We start from the raw sequence: 26,396 nt of genomic DNA, 5'->3' as shown, positions 1-26,396 counted from the left end.
AAAAAAAGGCAGGACAGGGAGTCCTATGGATGACAGCTTTCCTGGGAAGTCAGAGCACCTATTCGGAAAGGCTAACTCTTGAAGGCAGCCATCTGTTGGCTATTTTCTTTCCTCAAGGAAAATGTCAAATAGAATCTTCCCTGCAAGTTTATTGTATTTAATCACTCTGCTCAGAGTGAAGATATTTTCAAACCATCCTGACTTTGTGGGAGTCTTCTTCCCAGTATGAGAGGAAATAATTGTGGCATCATTTTTATGGTCCTACTTGTACTCAGCAATATAAAATAAGTCCTATTTCACATAATCCCAAAGAATTTTGCAAATTATTTTACCGGTTCAACATAAGAGAGCTATTCCCTGATAAGTGGAGCAGGGCATGTAAGCTAAAATGCAGTCTAGAGAGATGGGCCTATGGAACCCACTTTGTGCAGGATGATATTATGGCACAGTATCCCCAAGGAATGCTTGGGGATGAAGAAATATCGTATCATGCCCTGCTCAGCAGCCTGTTCATTCTCTCTTGCTTTTCAAATGGAATCCACATTTTCCTGTGATATCTGGGTTCTTCGCAATCTGGCCTGATCTTACCAATTTAATGGGATCATTTTATACCTTTCCCAGGCTCTTCATGGGGTGGGGCTCCTGCAGTCCTTCTCCCATGCCTTCCCCAGACCTTGCCTTCACCCAGGACCCTGCTGCCTCCCTACCCCAATAGCAAAATCCATGTAGACTTCCCTTTCCCTCTCGCTACTTTCCCAAACCCTGGCCATCGTTCAAGACCCAGTTTATTCCTTCTTGGGCAGACTCCCTCCATGCTTCCAGCACAAAAATGTCATGTATTGAATTCCTATAATTTTGCACTTGGTTGGTTTAACTCACATCATTTTCTTGAGATTCCCGCATGTAAAAATTATCTTGCAAAAAGGAGTTAATTTTTTTAGAGCAGTGACCAAATTATGTACTCAATTTTCTCTCTCCTATGGAAGCTTATGCCATGGGTCTCAGTAGTAGGTGATCAATATTGAATAGTACCCCTAACAGCCATCATTTCTGTAGCCCTTCACTTGTGTCAGATACCATGCCAAGTGCTTTACACGCACGACCTCACTTAATCCTCACCATCACCCTTTCAATATGAATGTCTCATCCCCATTTAACAGATGAGAAAGCCAGGATTAAGAGAAAGTTAAGGTCAGGGAGCTACTGAGGGGTAGACCTGAGATTCAGTCCCATGACCTGAGTCCAGAGCCTGTGTTCTTAAATGCTATAATCGTATTTCATTACTGCATAGGCTTTGTGTCTAAACGGCTCCTAGCTTGTTAGAAATCAACTTCAGTTATACTAATACAGGCAGTAAAATTAATTTTAATATTAATTAATAATTTAATATTTTAAAGATTCAGCAATTTAGAACAAAAACATTTAGGCACACAGAAAGATATTTAACTCTGAAGAGTTTCATTTGTGTGTATAGGAAGAAAACGGCAAAATGTAACTTGTTGTCATTGAGAAGTGAAGATACACAATCTACACTTTACCAAAGTGAAAGTGCTTTTATTTTCAACTCAGCAAACCCTTTGTAGTTCAATACACAACTCACAGGAGCCAAACAGGGAGACTTCATGTTAAACTGGCATCTGAGAGGGATGTAGTTTCACAGTATGAAAGGGAGTTGGTGTCAGCCTCTGCCCTCCTTAGCTCCTGCTGTTAAAGGCCCGGGACTCGCCTTAGCGGATGCACATTTAGCACGTGTGGTCCAGACCTGCTTGGTGGTTATGAGATTTCTGAGTTGCAGTTCTTCCTTTCTTTTGCTGGGTTTGTCCAGTTTCTCTGGGTTTGTCCTTAGTTTCTCCATCTTGCACACTGTTTTCCTGACGGAAGTGGTGCCCAACCTTTTGCACACACTATCATTTCCACTACAGAGATGATGTGTACCATGAGTGATTAGAGTACAATGAATATGTCAGCACTTGGCTGGAGATCATTGTCTTGGTTAGTTCTTTTTGGCAGGAGGAATCTTATTCTCCAAACTCTTCAATCACAGGCTAGGGTCACTACATGGCTACAGTGACAATCCTAACACTGTCACCCAGCCAGCTTTAACTACCACCTATCAACTGTGCCTAAGCTTGCTGCCCTTTGGATATTTCAGGCTGACCTTTCTGGCCCGGTATGATTACCAGCTTAGCTTCTCCAGATTTTGGCCTGGCCTGGCCTGGCAGAGTCCAGTTTCTTTCTCTTCCATGCCAGCTCACATTTAGAAACATCGTAGCATGTCCTGAACCGGAGCCCAACCACATTAGAGCACTTTGGGGTAATACTCACAGGAAACTTATAGTCTGAATAATTTGAAATCAGGTCTTGAATAAAAGGATGCTTCAAGAGAACAGCAACTTCAATTGGCTCCAGGTTCTCGGCACCTAGGTCTTGAAATGTTTTTATGAAGCCCTTTAAAGAAGAAGAATGAATATGAAGTCAATCAACCTTACAATCCAGCAGCTGTTAAAAAATAGTTGTATTTACTAAAGAGATTCTGTATAATTTCTATACAATGATATATTTTGAGAGCCATTCCATAAAAATATGCTCAGAATTGAGGCCAACTTTTTACAAAATAATCTAACCAACCTCTGCATAAATGTTCTCTATCTTTAGGTGGCTGGCAAATCTGTTAGAGTCCTGTGCTTCACTTCCCCCTTTGAACACTTTGAGTAATGTTTCCATGGAAATCTTTTCATTGTTTGCATTTTCAGGGATTTCTTCATCCTTCTGTCCCCTTTCCCCCCTGTTGTCTTTTAATTTCCTTTCTTCTCTTGCAGCATTTTCCTCAGGTTCAGGAAATTCCTCAGCTGGACTTGCATCAGTTGAGGAGGTCTGCAAAGTTAAATGAAGAGAACATGAAGTCAATCTGAAGTTTTTTCCACCAATAGAGACTTTTAGAATATACCAATTTCATAATCACATGCTTTTCACGAATGACAGAGCCTACCACAAACTAGCTAGCCAGTCTAGAAGACAATACGCTAGCTGTCTTGAAAATCACAATGTCAAAATTCAAGACCAGTTTTACTTGTAGTGTATAGAAGCTTGTATAGTGTGGAGTGTGTCCTACACATCTTCATACATTCTTGGGCTGATTACACTGCCAGGTACTTCTACACCTGTAATAGATATAGATATACACATGTATATAGATGTTAAACAAGATTTGCTTTTGAAATTGATTGCAATTGAGAGGCTAAGGCAAGTCAATTGCTCTAGCTTGACAGATTCTAAGAGCTTCAGAAACATTTCTTTGGACACTGGAGGATATCCCAACTAAACACTCAGAAGGCAAAATAGAAAACAAATCCAGTATACAAAATCAGGTTGAGATTTTTACTGCTGCTCTTTGAAATTTGGCCAGAAGCCATGAACTCAGGCACTCATGAGTATGGTGAGGAGTAAATAGTTTCGATTTCTTATGTATCAAAAGCCTGAATGTATATATTCTTCTTATGTATCCTATCATTGACCCAGTAGTTACAGGACTAGGAATTGATCCTGAAGAAATATTCATTTGCACAAATACTTTTGTATACGGCTGTTCATTCAGTATTACAGCAAAAATAGAAAACCTAAGATTCCAAAAAATTGGGGGAATGGTAATATGAACTCTATTTCTGCAATGGAATATTACACTGCCATGAAAAATGATGGTTTGGCAGAATTCTTAATAACACAATAAAACACTCAGGATAGGATAAGTGCAAAAAGAAAGCAGAAAACAAAGTAATACATGCAGTAGGATACTTTGCTTATATATCTATACTATTGATGAAAATGGAAAGCAAACACATTAAAGAGTTAACAGTGGTGACTTCTGGATAGCAGAATAGACAATTTCCTTTGCTTTGTGCTTCTTACATTCTCTATAGTAAATTTGTGTGTATATGTGTGTATACATGTGTGTATGTATGTATGCTTCAATCTTTGACAATTTGCCAAGAGAAAAAGCATTTTGGCATTTTGGCTAGCCAGATGTCACAGAATATCTGAGATCTGATCTCCTTTATTCCAAAGAAGAAAAAAATGCGAATTTAGGAGGGTGCACAATGCTGTAAATATTTAATTTGGTAGAAGTATTAAGTCTATAGATTGTGCAAGCTCTTTCTAAATAGTCATGTAAATCTCACGTATGGAAGAATTATGATGCAGCATAAAATTAAGCCTCTGGTAGTCACATGTCCCTATAAAAAATTTGGAGGGACAGTGGACAGTGTAATGAAGGCAGGTTACATTTGCTATAGCTCTATGTGGTCACTTTGCCTTAGGTGGGTCTCTATATCCATTGTTAAGGTGGGAATTTAAGCTTGAAAAAAGCTTAAATTTAAGCTTGAAAAAAGAAAGAAAAAAAAGACAGGGAAAATTTTGGAATCAAAATTTTGGAATCAAAATCATACATATTTATATAATTTTCCTCCAGGCTTTTGTCCATATTAAACAATTGGAAATGCTACATGGCAGAAAAGTGAAATCAGCTTTAGTATTTCTACCCAGGAATCTTGGGGATGATTGCATTGGCTACCCATCAATAATTTTCCAGGGCAACGAAACAGTATAGTGAAATGAACATAGTTGTGAGGTAAAACATCTTTCAGAGTGAGTCCAGGATGAATAAATTTCTATTCAGAGTGTAGCATAGGTTCTGTGTACCCAAGATAGAACATACCCAACATAGATGTGGGCAAGCAAACGACTAGCTGCTTAGATAAGCAGATGATATCAGACTTAAGCAAAGAAGGAACCTGGCCTCTCTCTAACTCCTTCCATAATTAGGGAGAAGCTTACTTTAAAAAGGCCTGATGTAAGCCTAATGGAATAAATGATTCCAAAGTCCTGATGTAAGCATAATGGAATAAATGATTTTCTAAAAAATTTAAGAGGTAGCAATGTAAACATCTGAAATGTCAGAGTGAGTAATCCTTAACTTATTAGTGCCAGAGGATGCTTTTTACATGTTTGCTATTTTTGCTCTCTAGGGGGTTGGTACAGAATAGGCCTAGTGGCTCAGTGGGAGGGGAAGGAAGGGAGAGAGACTGAGATCAAACTGAAGATGTTGGCATGGTCCTGCAGGGAGGGAAATGTGTGCAAGAGGCAGTGGTTATCTCCAACAGAGTCTCTGAAAGCTGGTGATGTTGAATGTGGGTGCAGGAACAAAACCAGTGAGGCCAATTTGGAGAAAAGCCAGTACGTTTGAATGAGCAGTTATCAGTGGTATCAAAGATCTACAGAAGTCACATTATTATCTAAGCAGGGGAACAGATTGTGGTGCTGTCAAGCACTATGTCACACTTGGCTAACTCTCAGGACTCCCAACAAATATGTCCCCAGAGTGCTACCTGTGTGTCTTCCTGACCATGCATTTCTATCATTCAATCAGCTCAGTCCCACATCTCAGATGGCAGCACAGAGGTCTGTTCTTGGACTAATGTGGGCAAAGCCTCAAAGAGTAGAAGGGCATAGAAATGTATGTGTTTTCTACCCCAGGGCCTCAAACGCTCCTTGCCAAGATGTTTTTACAAGACTTTTGCAATGTGAGAGATTCAAGCTCACAATTTACTAACCCCATGCCACACAGGTGGCAGAACGAACCATGTTCCCAAATGTCATTTATTTAAAGATCCACCTAGATTAGTGCATTACTGATGAATGCCTTGCTCTTAAATTTCTTTTAAATTACTCAAGAAGCTGTGGCTTTAAACAGAAGGCCTGAGCTGCATTGAATAAAATCAGCATGAATAGCAGAAATAGAGTAAAGAAGAATGAAACGCTGGGGAGATTTCCAGTTGTTTGTGTGGAAAGCAAAAGCAGAGATCTGATTGAATGGCTTGGGAGTGAATATGAATCTGCTGGAGGTGTTATTTCTGAGCATTATGGCTTCCTGGGACAGGGTTGCCCAGGAAACTGGAACACAGTGGAAATGGCACAGAAATGCAGTGCCACAGTTGGAGACAGCAGGATGAGGAGTGAGTGAGAATGAGGGAGGTGGGTGGCTCCTGTGTTCCAAATGCCCCTAGGGTTCACTCCAAGTCAGGGACAGGCCTGTGTGTGTGAGAGAGCCCTGTGCTCCATCCTGGCTCCACCTCCCACCCACTAGCTTAATCTCTGCAGTGCAGTGTTCTTGGTTCAATTCCTCCATGGTGTCTTTGGATTTAAAAGGAGCTCTTGAGAACAGCACTCAAGGAGAGCTGCTTCCTGGGTGGGAACACTAGCATACGGTTAATGCAGCACTCAGGGATGGAAGGCATTAAGCGTCTTCCTGTGCTAGCTAGCCTGGCTGCCAGCCTCAGAGACAACTGTCTGTTGCTATGGCAACAGCTCTAGCACAGACTTCCTTTTTCCTGGCCTTTCATGCTCATCACAGCCTCCTGGAGTCTGCTGTTGCCTCTGCCTGCCTGGAATGTCTGCTTTCCTCCTCTCTACCATGGAGACTAGACTAAACGCCATTCATTTCACTGTCCCTCTCTTCCTTCTCCCCTTCTTTCCTGGCCATGTTCACAAATACTAATCAAGCACTGGCTATGTGGCAGCACTTCAGAGGACATGAAGATGGGTAACAAGGTGTCCCAAACTCAAGGCAGGAACCATTTGGCAGTAGAAATAAATAGATAAGTGGTCCCCTGCCTGAAGGCCTAGGTCTCCTTATTTCCCTCCTTTTCCCGCTATAGTCTCTCCTCAACACAGAGAGATCCTGACTTAGTGAAGCCGGGTGACTGCACTCTTCCAATGACTTCTCATCCTGTACAGAGTTAAAACTAACGTCCCTGCAGTGGCCCTCAGGGTTCTCTCCCTCTCACTTCCCTTCCTTATTACTCTCCTCCAGCCTGGTCCTCTCCAGTTCTGCTGGCTAGCCCTAGCTCTTGGAACACAACAGTCATGGCCGCACTGAGGGGCTTTTGCACTTACTGTTGTCCTCACTTCAAGTGCTTGTGCCCCAGAGACCTGCAAGGTTCTCTCCCTCACCTTCTCCAGGCCTCTGTTTATATGTCTCTTCACAGAGAGGCGTTCTCTGGCCACCCTACTGAACATTGCAGCCCCTATTCCCATGCCTGTATTTTCCCCCTGCATTCTTTTTTTTTTTTCCATAGAATTTATCACCGTTTGATGTAGTCTCTATTTGCTTATTTGTTTATTGCCTGTCTTCCTCCTGCCTGGAATAATTTTTGTTCACTGCCATACCCCCAAATCAAGAGTAGTCCCCAGCACAGGCAGGTGCTCAATAAATGTTTGTGGAAGCAGTGAATGTGTGTGTGTGAGGGTGCTCCACCCTGCCAGGGAAGTTCTGGTTATAACCTGGGCCTTGCTGCGAGAGTGCTCAGTGTTGTCAGGAGACGCTTCGTGAAAGATGTGGCATTGCTGTAGGCCTTGGATAATGGGGAGGCCTCAGATCCTTTGAGACCAAATGAAGGGTACGCCAGGTGGAGAGCGTAACAAGAGTAAAGAAGAGAGGCAGGAAAGGAGAGGACATCCACACCTCTTCTGGCTGGCAAGGCCTCATTTTAATCTGCCTTTTATTCCATGCTCCCTCCCTGTTTGGGGCATCATTCATTCTTTTCTGTAGGAAGGAGGCCAATTAGAGTCCCTTCAGGAGAGCAAGTTTGGCTTCTTTTGTGTTCCTCACGGGGCCATGCAAAAAGCATAGTTTACAAAGTGAATGAACTAATTAATTGATCAATTAATTTATGCAATGTTTACTAAGCTCTGTACCAGGCCTTGCCTCAAGTTTAGGGATGTAGAACAAAACAGATGCCTCCTGCCCACCAAACTCCCAGTCCACAGGATGCTTAGAGTCTAGAGAGAAGCACATCTCAAGGAAGTCATTGCCAGGTGAGGAGTATCTCATAGGGGAAGCAGGGTGCACCATGGGAACATATAGCTGCGGGTCTGACATCATTTGAGGTGAGGGAAGACAGACATTAATGAGACCTCACAGCATGCTGTGATCTTGGCTTACATCACAGATTCAGAGTTAGTTTAGGGAACTCCCATCTACAGGGAGATACAGAAATATTCCTGGGAAAGTGGCAAATTCAGTGCCCGTGAATGCACATCACACCTAACTCCTCACTTATTTGGGAAACTTATTATTATTATTATTATTATTTTGAGATGGAGTCTTACTCTGTCACCCAGGCTGGAGAGCAGTGGTGCGATCTTGGCTCACTGCAACCTCTGCCTCCCAGGTTCAGATAATTCTCCAGTCTCAGTCTCTCGAGTAGCTGGGACTACAGGCACACACCACCACACCCAAGTAATGTTGTATTTTTAGTAGAGACGGGGTTTCACTATACTGGTCAGGCTGGTCTCGAACTCCTGACCTCAGGTGATCCACCTGCCTTGGCCTCCCAAAGTGCTGAGATTACAGGTGGGAGCCACTACACCCAGCCCCTTATTTGGGAGACTTTTAAACTGGGGTTCTACTGTCAAAGAAGGCAGCTTTCTTGAATGGAAATACACACTCCTGGCTGAACTTTCTGCCACTGTGTGTTGAACCAGTATTTACAGCACACTGGTTTGAAGAGTTGTTAGCTCACTAGATAAGTATCTGGCCTCACTCTGGCTCTGGTGGAATGGGAAGGAAATCTTTCTGTCCACATGCTCAGGGCCAAACTTTAAGGTGGCATTTAAGAGTTTCTCTTTTCCCTCCCATGAATGCAGTTACAGGAACCTCCCATTCCTTTCAGACTACTTCTACTTCATATTTTCACAAGTATGTGTGAAAAAGACAGAAGTTTGTGTCTGGAACCTCTGAGGAGTCTGGACTGGGTGGCAATCTTTTCCCCTTTGTTTCTACAAAGGAAAAATAGAAACAAGCATCCCATCAGATAGAGCCACTGCTCTGGCTCCCAAAGAACAGAACCAAAAGCCATGTCAAGAACAAATGGGCACCTAGGAAGCACATTACCTAGCACCCTGCTGGAGACTATACCATCCCAAAAGCCAGGGAATGCCAATGCCTTAGAGTTCTCAAGGGGAAGGTGAGGTGGCATCTTAATTGGATATTAAGCTTCTTTGTCCTTGGACACAGATGATATGAAATACAGGTTTCCAGTGGCCAGGCTTTGGCCTGAAACACTACCAAGCCACATATATGTGGTGTGCATATAGACCTGAACTGTTTCATCTATCGTTTCTACACAGAATCCCAAATGGATTGGGTTGATACCCATTTCTGTTTCATTTATCAGGATCAGCACTCATGCCACATAAAGGCCATCCTTTACAGAGTAAAGTTTGATTCCACCAAGACACTTTGAACAAATTTTGATTTTACTACAAAAATGGTCGATGGCAATTGGGTCCCCAGGTCTTAATCCAATTGAGTAAGGCTTTGTTGAAGACCTAGTATGTGTAAAGCATCATATTACACACCTAGGAAAATATGGAGATGAAAAGAACAGAGTCCTTGTTGTCAGTTTAGGGTCTTCAGGCATCCCCTCCAGATCTATAGTTAGTCTATTTCTGGAATACAATTACCTTTTCTGCATTTGGAATGGAAGCTTTGACTTGTTGGAAGACATGAGTCCCAACAGCCACACTGAGGGCCCTGTAGACTCCTTCCACTGTGTCTGGGTGGCAAGCAAAGTAAAGCAGCATCTGTGTGTAGTCAAGTTGGGGTGGATCCTTCTCATAGTCAGCAAATAGCCTAAAGAAAAACTGCACACAAAAAGAATTCCAAAGATAAAATGGGTGCACTCTCATAGTCAATAGTTAGTCATGGCAATGGAGAATCCCCCCAGGAGCTTTGGAATAAAGTTACCTTCTGAGGGTTGAATTAGTAAAGCTAACATAAAATGAATGGTACGAACTGAATAATGTTAAGAAGAAAAGCAGTAAAAGTAAGGCCCTGAAATATTGTAAAAGAAATGTTGCGCTAATTAATGCTACTAACATATTTAGGAAATAATGTACTAATTAAGGGTAGTGGGGGGCTGCACGTTAAATAGGAAAAGAGAGCCACAAGCCCAAGGACCCATCTATCTGTCCTCAGCATTCTCCAGACAAACTAGGCCCTGGCCCTAAATATGAGGCTTCTGGTCCATCGGTCTCTGTGGGGAGTGAAAGGAGGGAAAGAAAATGATGCCTAAAGCCACTGGGATTCTAGCTATTAAAAAGTCTTAAAACTGGTTCACCTCTTCTGGACTTCATACTCAAGCTACTGACCCTAGTTGGCTTCACTTCCAGGCAGAGTGTACTAAACACCAAATATCAAATCAGCAATTTTCTCACTCTGAATGCCCAAGCTGACATTGACACAGTGTCTTGTGCATTTGGCAGCATGAGGAGTTAGTGCTTGGGAGTCAAATATCCTCTGGGGCCCTCCAAAGCAGAGGCCCAAACCCTGGAACACATAGGCCACACCTAAGCACATAAGCAGCCCCGTCTGGGGAGACTGCTACCTTCCAGCTCTTCACAAATGTATATTTATGACCTGGAGAACATTTTCAAAATGTGAATTCTGATTAAGTATATGGTGCTGAGCCATCTAAGATTCTGCATGTCTAGCAAGGTTCCAGGTACTTCTAATGTTGCTGGTTCTGGCCCATACTTTGAGAAGCAAGTTCCTAGAGTCAGAGGGTATTTCCACCAGGTTATTTGTTACCAAAAACCCTTACAACTATGAATAGTTTTAACTAGGCATAAATGAAGTTAACAGGTAGAAAAATAATTTCTGATATTTGGAAAATCCCACAAAAATTTAAATAATGTCTCAAAGAAATGAGAGAGGACCAGGCATGGTGGCTCATGTCTGTAATCCCAGCACTTTGGGAGAACGAGGCAGGCAGATCACTTGAAGCCAGGAGTTGGAGACCACTCTGGCCAACAAAGCAAAACCCCATCTCTACAAAAAGTACAAAAATTAGCCAGGTGTGGTGGTGGGTGCCTGTAATCCCAGCTACTCGGGAGGCTGAGGCAGGAGAATTGCTTCAACCTGGGAGGCAGAGGTTGCAGTGAGCTGAGATCTTGCTACTGCACTCCAGCCTGAAAAAAAAGAAGATAAAAGAATAAATGAAATAAGTAAACTATGTGGTGATTATGAAAACACAGAAAAAAGAGCAGGCCAAGGAAAGGGGAATTGAGAGTGAAGAGTGGGGAGGGGCTAGGCAGCAAGATTGAGGTGAAGTTTGACCAATGACGTGGAGGAGGGCAGGGAGTTAGCTGGGGAAGACATCTAGGGGAAGAGCATGACAGACAAAGGGGCTGCTGAGGCCGAACTCCCAAGGTTGGGGCAGGCCTTGCATGTTTGATCAACAATGAGCAGGTTCAGTGTGGCTGAGCCAGAATGGGCAAAGGGATCATGGCAGGAGGTGAAATGAAAGAGGCAACAGGATCAGAACACACAAGGCCTGGTGGGACACGTAAGGATTTGGGCCTTTCCTCTGAGTAAAACACAGAGTCACGGAAGTTCTGAGTGGGGGCTGCTGTGATTTGATCTGCAAACTGGGTGAAGACAAAGCATAATCAGGGAGACCTATCATGAGGCCATTGCAGCCATCTAGGTGAAGTTGATTGTGGCTTGTTCCAGGTGATAGCAATAGGGCTGGGAAGCAGTGGTCTCGTTCGGCATTTACGCGTTTTGAAGGTAGAACTATCAGGATTTCCTAAGGTATTGGATGTGCAGTTTGAGAGAAGAGAGGAACTGGGATGACTCCTGGGTTTTTGCCTGAGCAACTGGAAGGATAGGTTGCCATTGACTGAAATGGCAAGAGGTTACGGAGGACCTGGAGGTGCAGATGTGTGCAAGTTTCCGCAGTGAGTCCTGGCAGCACTGGGAGCAGAGCCAGGGCTTCTGGCCTCCAGGATTCCTAATGTGTCCATTTCTCTCCAATTTGGTATTTCTTATTCTAATTACAGCCACATAAATAAACAAACATCTTTTGTTGTTTGACGTTTTATCTTTGCCCACCTGTCTTCAGAAGGTTAACCATTAACCACTGTTTAACCATGTATAGTTAACCTGTTTAGCTTGTTGACTAACACTTACCTAGGACTTATTATGTGCCACTCGCTGTTCTAAGAGTACCACACACACGAACTCCCTCTGCACAACAGCCCCACCAGAGACGGATAAGAAAGCAAGGTGCAGAGAGATTGGGTCATGCCGTGGATACCTCACAGCTTATAAACAGTGAAATCTGTGCTTCTATCCCAGGGTAAGAACACTGAGATTTATGTAACTTCTGAGCATTGAGTATCACAGACACCCATGGGGAGTATGGAAAACACCACTCCTTTCACCTTTTCTGTCATACAGACATCATACACATCCCTGTCAGCTATCTTTTGTTCCATAACACCACTTTTTGCTCAGTCTCCACAGTCCTGCCTCTGCTGCTGACTTTGTTCCTTTCCTCCCTGTAATCTTCCAGCAGCAGGTGGGAGCCACCTGCTCCAAAAGTACTAAAAGGTCCTTTTCTGTTTTGCTGCCAGGTGAGCAGCTCAGATTCTGCCTTTGATTGACATTTCTAAAAACTTCTGGCTGACAATGAAAGTACTTTGCACTTGGCATAATATTCAAACTGCCAGTTGCTTCCAACTAATAAAGAACCTGTTTATGTTGATGGCAGATTTGTTCACAAAAGCATATAGAGACCATTCCAAAACTCTCCAGGATAATTCGTTTTCAGTCCTCCAGTTTTACATTAAAAATAACAACACACAAAATACTGCCCCTGCAACTGCCAACCTTATATCTTGGGCTTTTTTGGTAACTCTCTGACCCTTTATCTTACCTGCTCTCCTGCTAGCATCTAGCAGAAGTGCTCAAAAAATATGCATCCAATTGAAGGAAATTACTCCATTTATGGCTACAACTGGAGTGTTGCTCAATTTTGTACTGCAATTTGGAACTAATGGCTGGCTAGAATTTGAACAATCCATATATTATACAGAGTTCACTGTGATGTCTAAATCTACCATTCAGTTTTTTTCATGTCTTACTGAGGATAGAGTGGCATTGAGATTTTTAAGGTCTGGCTTTTCATTGTGGCCTCAGAAATAGAGGCTCATAAAATGCTATTATTGAGGATAATAATAATATTGAGAGCAGCAAGCTCTGATGGGCCATGGGCAACGGTATAGGCAAACCCTTGCTGTATTAGTCAAAATCAAAGAGAAATGGACATAGGTAAAATGACAAATTTTATCCTAAGCTTTTAGAATTGGAAGGAAACTCAGAGACAAATGTGTTAAAAACTTAGCTTATTTGACAGATGAGGAAGGTGAATTCTGAGAGGCCATGGAATTGTCCAGGTTCACAGAGAATTAACAGTAAGGCTCTGATATTCTGGCCGCTGCCTCCTCCCCCGAGCTTCTCTACACTGACTCCTTAGTGAGCACTAAGGTCAGCACTTTGGAAAGACAGTAGAGGAACTGAGGGGCAGGGGCGCAGTCCAAAGCAAGTTACACAAGTGGAAGAAAAACACAAAGGAAATGGTTAGTGCTTTAATTCCATATTTTTTGAAGATCTCAGTAATTACCTCTATAAGATGCTCCTGCCTATTAAATGACAGGGGTTCAAGAGGATTTTCTGGAATTTTTATATCTTCATCTCCTGTAAACCACAGACCAGCCTACATAAAAACAAAACAAAACAAAACAAAAAAACAAAAACAAAAAAAACAAAAATTATTTAAGTATGTGTTATGCTGAGATGTTCCTCTAAAAGCCACAGAGACTGAGCCAATCTTGTCTCTAGAGCAGTTATCTCCCAAGTAGGATGCAGGAACCACAGGGGTGTAGGAGAAAATACTAGAACTCCCATTTACATTTCTTTTTATCTCATTCTTATGTAATTTTTATTTTTACATCTTTGATAATGTTCATAATGTATTATGTGCTGTTGTATATGTATATACTTTATAAATAAGTACCCATAGATTAGGAGTGCTGGCTACTTTTTTTTTTTTTTTTTTTTTTTTTTTGAGAGGGAGTCTCGTTCTGTTGCCCAGGCTGAAGTGCAGTGGCCGGATCTCGGCTCACTGCAAGCTCCGCCTCCTGGGTTCACGCCATTCTCCTGCCTCAGCCTCTCGAGTAGCTGGGACTACAGGTGCTCACTACCATGCCCGGCTAATTTTTTATACTTTTAGTAGAGACGGGGTTTCACCATGTTAGCCAGGATGGTCTCGATCTTCTGACCTCGTGATCCACCCGCCTTGGCCTCCCAAAGTTCTGGGATTACAGGCGTGAGCCACTGCGCCCGGTCAATGCTGACTATTTTTAATGATTGGAGCGTGTGATGAGGCTTGGAGGCTGCTACCCTGTATTAATCTTGCATTAGTCATATTTTGGAGCAGTCTGTGCCCCCATTAAAAATAGCTCACATTCCTTATGTACTGTTCATGTCCTATCTGTTTGTGGAGACTTGCATGGTGCTGGTATACATTGCTGGTTTTAGAAAACTCTTTGTTAAGTAACTGAATAACTGACTCAAGATCTCGGTGACCTCTTGTTCATGACGTCCGTCTGTCTCAGTTTATAACTGACATCAATTAGAACTTCATTTCCGCAATGCAAGCATACTATTTTACTGTCCTAATGGGACGTTTTCGACAAATCTTGTACAAGTTTGACCTAAAGTTATTTTGATTTTTCCACTGAAACAACATTGTGGGGGCGGGGGGTGGGTTAGTGAGCTGGCAAGTGCTGATAATCTGTGAAAGGCATGCAGGCTGGTCAAGTGGGCCTTTCCAAATGGGGGTTTCAGAGGAGGGGGACCTGAGGGCGGAAGGGGAGAGGTCAGAGCTCAGAAAACAACCGTTCCCAAAACACAGGCAGTGTTCAAAGAAGTATTGCTGAGTTTCTCTTAAATGCAGCATCCAGCTTTCTCTAAGAAACTCACACCTTTGGTAAAATAGTTTCCTGGTTTTAGCTCAGCACTTTGGTGAAAATTGCCAATACCCTTTGTTCTTCTCATGTTTGTGCAAAAGAATATTCAAATTGATATCCTACGTTGATTGCCACATACAATAAATAGCAAAGGTCAATAATTTCATGAGTGCACACTTTTTAAAATCTTAAGACAGCTATGGAAACAAAGTAAGTTTTGCTCTGCTGCTTTTGTTTTCAAACAAAACCACCTCAACAAATTGTAAATCTACTTGGAAAATAAATGTAGCAGAACTCAAATAACCGAACACCTGTCTTGATCAGCCCTGAAAGAGCCTTGTCATAGTTTGTCTTTTTTCCTTGTGGCTCAACTCTATGAGCCTGGAAACCTCAGAGCTCTCACAAAAAAAAGGAGGCCATGAATTAAGGAAGAAAAGGGAAGCAGGAATGTATGTGATTGGTGAAATACATGTGAGATGCAGGCACCTGGAGAATATTACTCTGTTTCAAAGTTAGCTCCTTCTGAAAGTCTCCCTCTTTCATGTCTACCAGCAATGTGAAATGGTGAGCAATATAATGACATTAATGAAGATCAAGTAAGTAATTCAGGCCCCTCTCTGTTATGAAATGTTGCTTTTACTCTTTTCTTAGTCAAACTTCTCAAAAATCAGTTGGCTTTTCTTGTTTTCACTTCCTATAGACTCATTCATTTCCTCAACCCTCTGCCATCTAACTTCTGTAATTATTTTTCCACCAAAATTTCTCTAGCACAAGTTACCAGTTACATCCCACCTGCCACGTCCAATGACCTACTGGGTTATCCATCACTTTCCTTGAGTGATCTCATACATTCATAAATTCAATAACCATTTACATGATATTAACTTGTGATCCCTTCTGTATGGGCCATATTAGACTGGACATTTCTCTCTTCATTTCCCACAGATATTTCAAACTCAACTTCTCAGAAATAATCTCAACATTCATCACCCTCTCACCCCAAAGAGAAAAAACTTGCTCCTTTCCCTGTGTGTGTGTGTTTTTTTACATCACTGTTGTTTCTACTCTGGGAGCTTAGAGTGTTGGACATTGGGCTTATTAAAAGCTTTGCAGATGATTCTAATGTACAGCCAAGGATAAGAACCACTGGTTAGGAACTCAGGAGAAGAACAAAAAAGTTTATGTAACTGCTTTCAGAACGCTTTGTTCTCCTGGAAGTTCTGACTTTTTCAGATCTTTTCCCTGGGGATGGAAGTCAGGCTTCTGCCTAGGGCTTTGACACTGCCTGTGCTGCCTCTGGGTGACTAGATAAGGGCAGCTGAGAAGCAACGCACTGGCCTGAGACCTGGCAATGTAACATCTGAGTAATTCACTTCTTAGGTCACGAGTGTTCTGGTGTTATCAATGCCATCAGGTGCTGGTAACAACCTGCATATATTGCTCGAAAGTGATGGTGCCCAACTGCGCCTTATCCACAGCCTTGAATTTCTGAAGAGTCTCAAGGAGCTCCTCCTCCAAGGGAATGGGCCAAGGCATTGAGGTTACTAACAGGAACTTCCGCCAGTCCACAAACTCAGAGTTGACTGTTAATAAAGATGTTAATTCCTGTAACTAGAAGAAAACAGAAAATGTCTTTGGAATATATACATGAATCTATATTGATGCTCTACTTGCTCATATTTTCACAGTGAGAGTATCCCATGAAAGAAGTAGGACTTTTCACTGGCACATAGAATCAGTTCTGTCTTTTGTTTCCTTTATTCTACCAACCAGTCCACAGCAGACAGCCCCAGAAAGTGTTTCATTTTTTGCTTCCTTGACATTTGTGACTTTTGCTTACCATCATACCATCAAACACATCACTCCAGTTAACTTTGTACCTTTCCAACAGAGGAGAGACAAAAATTATAGCTGTGCCTGTTCAAGGGCTCTGTGGCCCGTGGGGGAATGCTCTTTAAGCATTCTGTTTTCTGAACATTCTTAAGGAAAAGGTTATGATGAAAAGCAAGAACAACCAGAATTATCTACTATTACTAGTTAGGATCATTCCATCTGGTAGTTATAGATAGAAACTCACTGGTTGAACATCACGGTCTCTATAATATTTCACTGACAGATCATCACTTATTTTTCAAATATTGAGCATTTGCATACTATATGTTTTCATTGGAAGTTCATTCATTTTTCATTCACTCATGTTTCATTGATTGCATATTAAATGTCAGACCCTATGCAAGTACTCGTTATTTTAGAACTATTGATGCATTAATCAAATAAGAATGCTTAAAGCTTTAAAACTCAAACAACATAGAAGCTTACTTCAGGTTGGGTAAGGTGCATCCAACTACTAGGAAAGTTGTTTGTGCCAAGGTTCAGGGTCACCAAATCGATCAGAATGTCAGTAAATGCTTTATTTCCTATTATGCCTATAATACAATGAAAAATATTTTGTCACTTGGTTTAGGTGATGGTTTTTATCTTCTTTTGCTAAAATAGAAGTAATGAGTATTTGAAAAATGTCTTTATTCATATTACATAAAATGGTAAGTTTTAAAGAAACAGAAGACATTTTGGAAATATAAAAATAATAATTTCCTGATGCTCTCTCATTATTGTTTCTCAACTAAGTCAAAATGTCTTTATTGGCTTAGTAATAATTAAATCCAGATTGGGTAAGATTATAAAACTGTATACTTTTTAGTTTAGAGTGTTCTTTGACCTTTCACTCATAATAGGCTGAATTTTTCAAAAACTATATGATTTTAAGGTTTCTTACATGCAGTAGGGCACAAAAGTAAAATATTTTGGCAAATATTAAATAAAAGTGTTCCAAATGCATGCAGATCACCACTACAATCAAGGTAATACATTTATCCTCATCTTGCCCTTTGGATCAGACCATATTTGCTTTTGTAAATGTAGAGAAATTTGAATTGTTGAATTACTGGATTGAAAGTGCTAATTTAGTCACCTAATTGGCTCAGTATTCCCAAGTATTTCATGAAAGACCACTAACCTTTTAAATTATTTGCGCTTATGAACTAACCTACTTAACTCAATCTAAAAGAGATTTCTACCTTGTTTTTCACTTCAAATTGCATGCACATGCATTAAGAAAGAAGTAAGAAAACAAAATAAATGAATCTACTTAAAACAAAATATCTGGCTAACCAACACAAAGAGGTACCTTCTAGAACAAGGAGAGACCCCTAATGTGTATCCAGGGATCTTTCAGGTCCAGAGTACATAGCTATTCTTTGTTTTGGGAATAAAAAGAATGAAACATAGACATGCTATCCCAAGGTTTTCTTTTTTCTTCAAAGTTTTTAGCATTTCTAAAAGTCCACATGAACTTTAAGCATTTCCTCTAACCTCCGGGGAAATGCAATAATCCTTCTAAAATCTCAGTGCTTCAAACCAAATACACAATTTTGAGATTTGGAAGGTAATTTTCTGGGTAGCAAGAATGAAACCTGTCTTCTTTGATATAATTGGCCATTCAGCAGGCTGTTCAGAAATACATTGTATCCTTTTTCATTAAACCTGAGTATCCAGTTTTATAGACATGAGAACTTTTTCCCAGATAGCAGAATTGTCAGTGATTTGAGGTTTATAAGATCCTATGTTGGTTTTTAGATAAGTCAGACATAAATCAGTCATGTTCTTCAAGCTACAGCCATAAATAAAATCTACTGAAACCATGAAGAGGCTCAGAGTATTTTAAAAATCTTGTAAGCTGCAATTCATTTCTGCAATCTCGAATGGATATGGTGTAAAACAAAGTGTAATAAGACAGTACCTTCAGTTTACATAAGAATTGTTTACCTGAGGATTTAGCATGAAACGTGAAAACTGTTTTAATATTTGCCTTTGTTACTTACATGGCCAAAGCATGTAGTGATATAGTTGCAATAAAATAATTACATAAACTTACAAATTTTGTTCACAGATGAAAAGAGAAGCTCTATTTCAGTTTGGCTCTAAGTTAATTGCCTAATGCAACTATCACTTAGAATTATCAAGGAAAAATAATGAATTGTATGCCAGGCCTAAGGGAACTCAGACTGTAATCATAGTCTGGTCACCCTTACAGATAACTCTCAAAAAAAAACATCAAAATAACACCATTGTGTAGAAGCATACAGCTCCACCAAAAGAGTGTGAAAGAACACATGAATACATGAGGGAAGTTAGAAAGCTATAGAAGAAACAATCTTGGGCTTTTTACTCTATATGTTTGGAAGAAGCCAAATGCCTTTTGTTTGAGGTGAAGACAAGTTACTGTTTTACTTTTAAATTTCAGGTTTCTGGAAAACATTTATTTTATTTTTTTTTACTATGCAAAAGAGCTACATTGCTATGCAACAACAATGTCAACATTTGCATACTGCTAATCACTTTCATAATGGCTTTCTGAGTTTGATGAGCAATCTGAATCAGGTCTTGCGTCACCAGTTGAAGACAGTGTTCTTGTATTCCATAAATGGATAGCTTTCCTAGGGTCAAAATTGTTAATGTCTGGAGAATTCAACTGAATAATTAGAACATCCGTCATAATTTCAGCCTTGATTTTTGCATGCATGTGTGACTTGGTCCATTTCATCTGACTAAAGCCACGTTCTGCTTCAGCTGAACTTGCAGGAAGGGTCAACACTAGGTCGACCAGTGTCAGGATATTTGGATACTTGTGTAAGTAAATGGAATTCACAAAATCTCAGGTCAATTTTCGAATGTTCGGAAATCTAGGAGGGAGGAGAAGAAATGTAAAAGGTTAAGACTCCCAAGTTTTACCCAAACATTTATAAATATCAGCCACTTTCCTCAGCTTGCTTTCTTGCTTACCTGGCATAAATCTCTAATTTCAACATGCTCCATTCAGCATCCACTTCACTAAGTTTCACATTGGCAGCTTCTAATACTGGTTCATAATGTGCAGTCAGGATGGATACCTCTTTTTCTCCAAATTCTATAATCAAGATACCAAAAATGGTCACATATATAAAAGAAACTCACACAGACCATCAGAGAATAATAGGTTCAAAGTCAGCACATATAGATTACCTTGATTTATCTTTGTGGGCCATAATTTAAAACTTCCAATCACTGTAGCCCTCACCACATTTTGGCTGGCATCTCTGAAACAGCCTTGAAGCCTCTTGATAAGATGTGTTAAAACAATGTTTCTCACAGCAGAAATGTTTTCTTTCCCTCTGAGGCAGTTACCATGAAAGTGTGTGGCTGAATCCATCATGCGTTCTTTTGGCCCTAGTCTGGGGAGAAAAAAATCACCCAAATAATAACTAACAAATTAAATGAAGAAACATGGCAGATAATTTCACAAGTCAAACTGTCTAGTTTGACAGACCTCAGATCATCCCAACCTCTCACCTTGTTTGATACATTTGGAGCATTTCCAGCATTGACTCTAAAGTAGCAAATATGTCAGCAATTGAGGAATTTCTATTCTTACTGACACCAGACAGAATGCTAAGGACATTAATGACATCCAATAAGAAGTGGCCAAATTTAACAATGTCAGCTTGGAGAAGGGACTCCAGAAGTTCTTTGGATTTCTTTTGACTGGTGTCACTTTTGTCTTCACCTGCCTGTAACACAGGTTGGGAACAACATGGTGGTTATTTTCCCAAAATTATTATTCCAAGGATCTCAAGAAAATTATTTTCTGTGATTCTGAAAAAGTAAAATAATATGGCATTTCAAAATTACTTACTGAATGCAGTTGCCGAACAATTGCAGGATATCCCTTGAGAAAGTTCTGGAGGGCTGCCTGTAATCTATGAAGCCACTTCCTATCTCCTATTTGAGAAGGCATCACAGGTCGAAGGTGAAGGCCTTTGAAAGCAGTTCTCAGAGCACTCTTATGAAGAGGAGAATTGTGATAAAAGTGATACATGCTGTGAAGGAGATCTTTGACATCATTGTACAGAGGAATGTTCCGGAACACCACTTTGTAAGATAGTTCAAGGTGATGTGCAAAGCAATATACAGTCTGTACACATGGTTGTATTTCTCTTAATAGCAGGGCCACTTCATTGTTCTCTCCCTCTATGCCGTGGGTACCATCACTTCCAAAACCAACCAGCTTCTTTGCCCAGTCTTGGCTCGACAGTCTAAGTTGAAGATTTATCTCTAGAGTTTTCTCAGTGGCATTTTTTATTGCCAGAGGATCATTTCTTTCTACTGTCTGTACCCCAACAAATTGACAGTGCACTTTTCCTGCATGTGCAAACTGTACATAAACAAGTTCGACTTCTTTGATTAAACTGTCTGTAATTCCATCACTGATGACAGAGAAAAATTTACTTTTTTCTAGTTTCTCTCTTAGATTTTTTCGTTCTACTTCAGCAATAAAGTATGTAAACATTCTTGCTGATTTTTTAGTTCTGAATACTGGGCCAATATCAACACCTTTCATATCATCCAATTTGCACATCCAAATAAAATCTTTGAGGGTACGTCCGGTCTTGGCAATAGCATGGCATGATCTGAATAAGTTCTCTACTCTCCCGAGGGTTACTTTGTTCATGGTCCTCATCATTAATTTGGTGGTGGCTCTGTTCACTGGAGAGCTACTTGTTGCTTCCATTAATGAAGCCTTGGCATGAGCCTCGCTGAGTTGATGTGCATTGAGAAATTCAGTCCTAAAGTTGTCAGTACCATAAAAGAAATTCACTTGACTTCCCCCTGACTTCACTCCATGCTTACGACACAGGGTGCAGAACATAAGATTTAATAGCTCATCATATATAAGCCATGAATATTTTTTAAGCCAAATTTTCAAAAATTGATGGCTTCTCTTTGGAAGGTAATGGTCAAGCTTCTGTGGCCTTTTCTGCTTTTCTGTGACTCTATTCACATCATCCGAAGGATTCCTGCCTTTAAAATAACTCCACGTTGTTATTTTAAGTAATCACAATTTCTACCCTCAGTTTTGCTCAATCTGTGACCCCCACATTTGCCCACTATTTTTGGAAAAATTTTATTGAGTGCTTATTACTTACCAGGCATTCTGGTAAGTGCTTTAACTAGTTTATATCACAGAATCCTCACAATCCATTACCCCTATTATTCAGTTCAGAAAATGCACTGACTATTATTATCACCGTTTTATAGATAAGAAAACTGGGGCACAGGGAGGTTTATCAAACTGTCCAGTGTTGCAGTGCTTGTAACTGGTGGAGCTGAGATTCACCAGTAGACCGACACTCCACAGCCCGTTTGTACACGTCCCTCTTCCACTTGTCTTGTATGAAGAAAGGAGTGCTATGCTCTTCTTCACTTTAGAATCCATTTCTCCATGCATAAGAGTGACATGACTTTTAGCTAAAATTTTCTTCCCTTGGTGAGAAAAAGGAATAATAGAGCTTGCATGGTAGTGTGTCTGCAAGATCTGCCTTGAACATCCCTTCCCTCCTGCCTAAGTCCTACCTTCTGTTGCAATGCCATAGCAAACTTGTTAATTTACAAAAAAAGGGTGTGAAACTTTGAAATCCTTGCCAGGTGGTTTTGTAAAGGAGTTGTACTTCATGCCTCATCTTTTTCTTAGACCCCGAAGGTCTAATTTTTGACACATATTTGATTATTTGTCAGACAAGCGGACATATATTTATGTGAACAGAAGGATAAAAAACTAAAAACTACGCAAAACAAAGTCCTCAAATACCAGTTTCTCCCTGAAGGCAAAGAGCCTAGACCACATATATGTGTCCCTTCTTCACATTCTTTGATGCTACTAATCATTAGATTATATTGTCCGTTTTATCATATAATAAAAAATTGAATGTGTTTACTAAAATATTTCATGTTGACATATATTCTTTTTTTTTTTTTTTGTCAATACTTTATGGTTCTAGGGTTTGACCTCTCTGACTAGAACTAAATAATGTGCTTCGTAAGTCTGGCTGACTGCTAAGCACTTGGTAGATGCTTAGGAAAATTAATCTTCTTTCCTAATTGTTTTTCATGATTTCCTATCTCAACCTCTTTTAATTGAAAACCTTGACATTAGTTGATCTGTCTCTGCCTTTCATACCTTATTTGGGTCTATCTTCTCCTTTGCTTTCTATTTTTTTTTTTTTTTTTTTTTTTTTTGAGATGGAGTCTTGTGATGTCGCACAGGCTGGAGTCCGGTGGCACGATCTCGACTCACTACAACCTCCACTTCCTGGGTTCAAGCAATTCTCCTGTCTCAGCCTCCCGAGTAGCTGGGAATACAGGCACCTGCCACCATGCCCGGCTAATTTTTGTATTTTTAGTAGAGACAAGGTTTCACCACATTGGTCAGGCTGGTCTCGAACTCCTAACCTCAGGTGATCCACCCACCTCAGCCTCCCAAAGTGCTGGGATTACAGGCATGAGCCACTACGCCCAGCCTCTCATTTGCTTTTTAATCAGTCTTTTTGCAGCTGTGATTAAAATAGACCCCTGTTTTTGCAAATTCTAAATGTTACTGTATTTCATTTAAAATTAGTCTCCTTGTAGTTGACAGCTACTGCCTTCATTTTCTCACTCAAACATTGGGTTACTTGTCGGTTTTCCATATTAGGCCTGTTGCACTATGCCTGGGGGCTGCTCACATAATGCTGGTGAATAAATGAATAAATAAATGAAAAAATAAAGTATCTTATTGTCGACGTCCCTTTTTGTCTCTGTCTCAGAGACAGAGGGTACACATTCAGAACACTAGGCTGTCGTGGTTAAGCTAGATCATTTAGCAGCATGGTTTTTACAGGAGTTCAAAGGCAGAAGTAGCCATTGCTGCCTATGTGAGTCAGCATGAGGGTTAGCCCAGAGGCTTTTGAAACTGAACTTTCCAGGAAGAAAAACAGGGCAAGGGTATTCCAGGCAAAGGGGAAAATGGAGCAGCTGTGGAGATTCTGAGATTGCATGACATATTGAGGGAGCATGGTAGCTCATGGCTGTACTCCCAGCACTTTGGGAGGCTGAGGTGGGAGGATCACAAGCCCAAGGGTTCAAGACAGCACAGGCAACACAGTGAAACCTCATTTCTACAAAAAAAGAAAAGAGAAGAAAATTAAAAAAACAAATTAGTTGGGCATGGTGGCAGGCACCTGTAGACCCAGTTACTTGGAAGGCTGAGGTGGAGGGGGTGTGTTGAGGCTGCAGTGAGCCATGATTGTGCCACTGCACTCTACCCTGAGCTACAGAGTGAAACCTGGTCTAAATATATATATATATATATATATATATATATATATATATATATATATGTGTGTGTGTGTGTGTGTGTGTGTGTGTGTGTGTATATGTATATATATGTAAATTAAAATTTAAAAGTAAATTTAAAATTTGAATTTAAATTTAAAATATAAAATTTAATTTCTAATACTGATTGTGCTAGTTTCAAAACAGAATTTTAGTTCTATGGACAGATTTTCCAAAAGATATTACCCTGAATTCTGAGTATATACTTTCATTTGTCTAACGTAAGTTGTCTGGCTTCAAAATACCTGTGTGTTTCATTCTGAAGACACATTTGAAACTCTACCCATAAACAGTTTTAATAGGTCTAAAGCCTTCTAGATTCACTACTGCATTTCTGCGATATGAATCTGACCTAGTAGAAAGAGTTCGCCCATTGAAAGAAGCAAAGGCAGGTGGGGGCCATAGTCCTCTTTGCTGTAATCCCCATATTTTGCCACTTGCTGTGATAATTCTGTCAGTAACACCTATTCTTCTATATCATTCCCTTCTCTAAGAAATCTTTCGGTATTTCTTGATTTGGGTAAATGTCAGACTAACTTAGACAATTTTCAGATCAAAATACTTACTTGCAAATACATAACACTGTATTTTAATAATTTTCTCAGAGGCATCAAGACTGGAAAAATCCATAGAACTTTCTAGTTACTCCTTTCAGGCAACCAACCACTCCGGTGCCCTTATTCCTGCCTCTGGGTTCTTTAAGGCTTTGCAGAGAGACTGACAGTGCCTGCCATTCTCTCACACATAGCCTCTTCCTGCTCCAATCCATTCTCCACGACGGTTGGCTCTAAATGCCTTTGAAAATCCTTTCCTACATGTCATTTGCAAGCCACTTGAGACTTCACAACCTGACCACAAGCTCTCTGTGGTCCCATCTCCTGCCTCTTGTTTCTTCACAGTTCCCTCAATATGTCATACAATCTCAAAATCTCCACAGCTGCTCCATTTTCCCCTTTGCCTGGAATACCCTTCCCCTGCTTTTCTTCCTGGAAAGTTCAGTTTCGAAAGCCTCTGAGCTAACCCTCCTGCTGACTCACGTAGGCAGTAATAGCTACTTCTGCTTTTGAACTCCTGTGAAAACCATGCTGATGAATGATCTAGCTTAACCACGACAGCCTAGAGTTCTGAATGTGCACCCTCTGTCTCTGAGACCAGTCATTATATCCATCGGTCTCGGCCGGGCACGGTGGCTCATGCCTGTAATCCCAGTACTTTGGGAGGCCAAGGCAGGCGCATCACGAGGTCAGGAGATCGAGACCATTCTGGCTAACATGGTGAAACCTCGTCGCTACTAAAAATACAAAAAAATTAGCTGGGCATGGTGGCACGTGCCTGTAATCCCAGCTACTCGGGAGGCTGAGGCAGAAGAATGGTGTGAACCCGGGAGGCGGAGCTTGCAGTGAGCCGAGATCGCGCCACTCCAGCCTAGGCGACAGAGCCAGACTCCATCTCAAAAAAAAAAAAAAAAAAAAAAAAAAAAAAAAATCTATCGGTCTCCAAAAGGGATTCAAAAAAGGCGTCCTTGCCAGCTTCTTAGAGCCATGTTACAGGCCTTAAACAAATAAATGCTGCCTCTTTTGAAGAAAAAGAGAGGGTGTAGAATTTGCTAAACTATGTTCTCTTCAGGTAGCTTCTCAGTAGAAGCAAAAATAGCTATGAACCAAATATCTGCAGGCATTTCATAGAGTACCGATGGGCTTACAAGGAAAAAGTGTTCTATGGCTTAAGTGTGGACAGAGGAACATTGCTAAAGTATTCTAGTTTCAACAGAATCCAAATTGATTCCATCAGAAAAAGGCTGTCTTCCTTATGTACTTGGCATTTGATGTTTGGAGACAAGATGTACCTACACAGAACTTACTGGAGTACACAAAATTAATGTTTTTGTTTGGAATGTTTGTACTCCCTAGGAAGCCACATTACTTTATGATTTAATTCTACTAGGTGGTGTACATTTTTTTTGGAAGCACTCAGGGGTAATATTGCAAATGCCTATTAGGGTATTTCCATCTTCAAGACACCAAGCTAACATTTTGAATAATAGACTACTTTGTATCGATATTGTATAATATTATATGTTATATACTAATATGACATTACTATAATTATATAATCAAGTCACAATGGCTTATATGATTACACTTAAATTGCACATTCTATGTGCTATGCTCTTTCTAAGCACTTTGCATATATTAATTACTTTAATCCTCATAACAACCTGATTTCAATACATGGAATAAGTATCATTATTATTCTTATTTTACAGATGCGGTAACTGA

General features: G+C 40.6%; 2 protein-coding genes across 2 annotated transcripts in view; both read right to left on the bottom strand.

Moving 5' to 3' along the window:
• SPEF2 (sperm flagellar 2) overlaps positions 1-26,396 on the bottom strand; it is a 204,192-nt gene that overhangs the window by 4,025 nt on the left and 173,771 nt on the right. The window contains exons 31-36 of the mRNA XM_010362911.2: positions 17,191-17,297; positions 16,300-16,482; positions 13,524-13,616; positions 9,520-9,699; positions 2,629-2,874; positions 2,326-2,448 (exon numbers count right to left, since the gene is read on the bottom strand). Of these exons, the coding sequence (XP_010361213.1) occupies positions 2,326-2,448; positions 2,629-2,874; positions 9,520-9,699; positions 13,524-13,616; positions 16,300-16,482; positions 17,191-17,297 (932 nt within the window). The remainder of the gene's footprint in view (positions 1-2,325; positions 2,449-2,628; positions 2,875-9,519; positions 9,700-13,523; positions 13,617-16,299; positions 16,483-17,190; positions 17,298-26,396) is intronic.
• LOC115896546 lies at positions 19,283-20,745 on the bottom strand. The gene is made up of 5 exons (XM_030927868.1): positions 20,603-20,745; positions 20,260-20,477; positions 19,933-20,141; positions 19,714-19,837; positions 19,283-19,613 (listed from the first exon to the last, which is right to left on the bottom strand). Exons 1-5 carry the CDS (start codon positions 20,702-20,704, stop codon positions 19,586-19,588), a joined length of 681 nt encoding a protein of 226 aa, XP_030783728.1. The 5' UTR covers positions 20,705-20,745; the 3' UTR covers positions 19,283-19,585.

This window comes from Rhinopithecus roxellana, chromosome 3 (genome assembly GCF_007565055.1).
Source record: "Rhinopithecus roxellana isolate Shanxi Qingling chromosome 3, ASM756505v1, whole genome shotgun sequence".
Classification (NCBI taxonomy): Eukaryota; Metazoa; Chordata; class Mammalia; order Primates; family Cercopithecidae; genus Rhinopithecus; species Rhinopithecus roxellana.
Note: the sequence above shows the minus strand (reverse complement) of the source record. Positions and strands in the feature narration are given on the sequence as shown.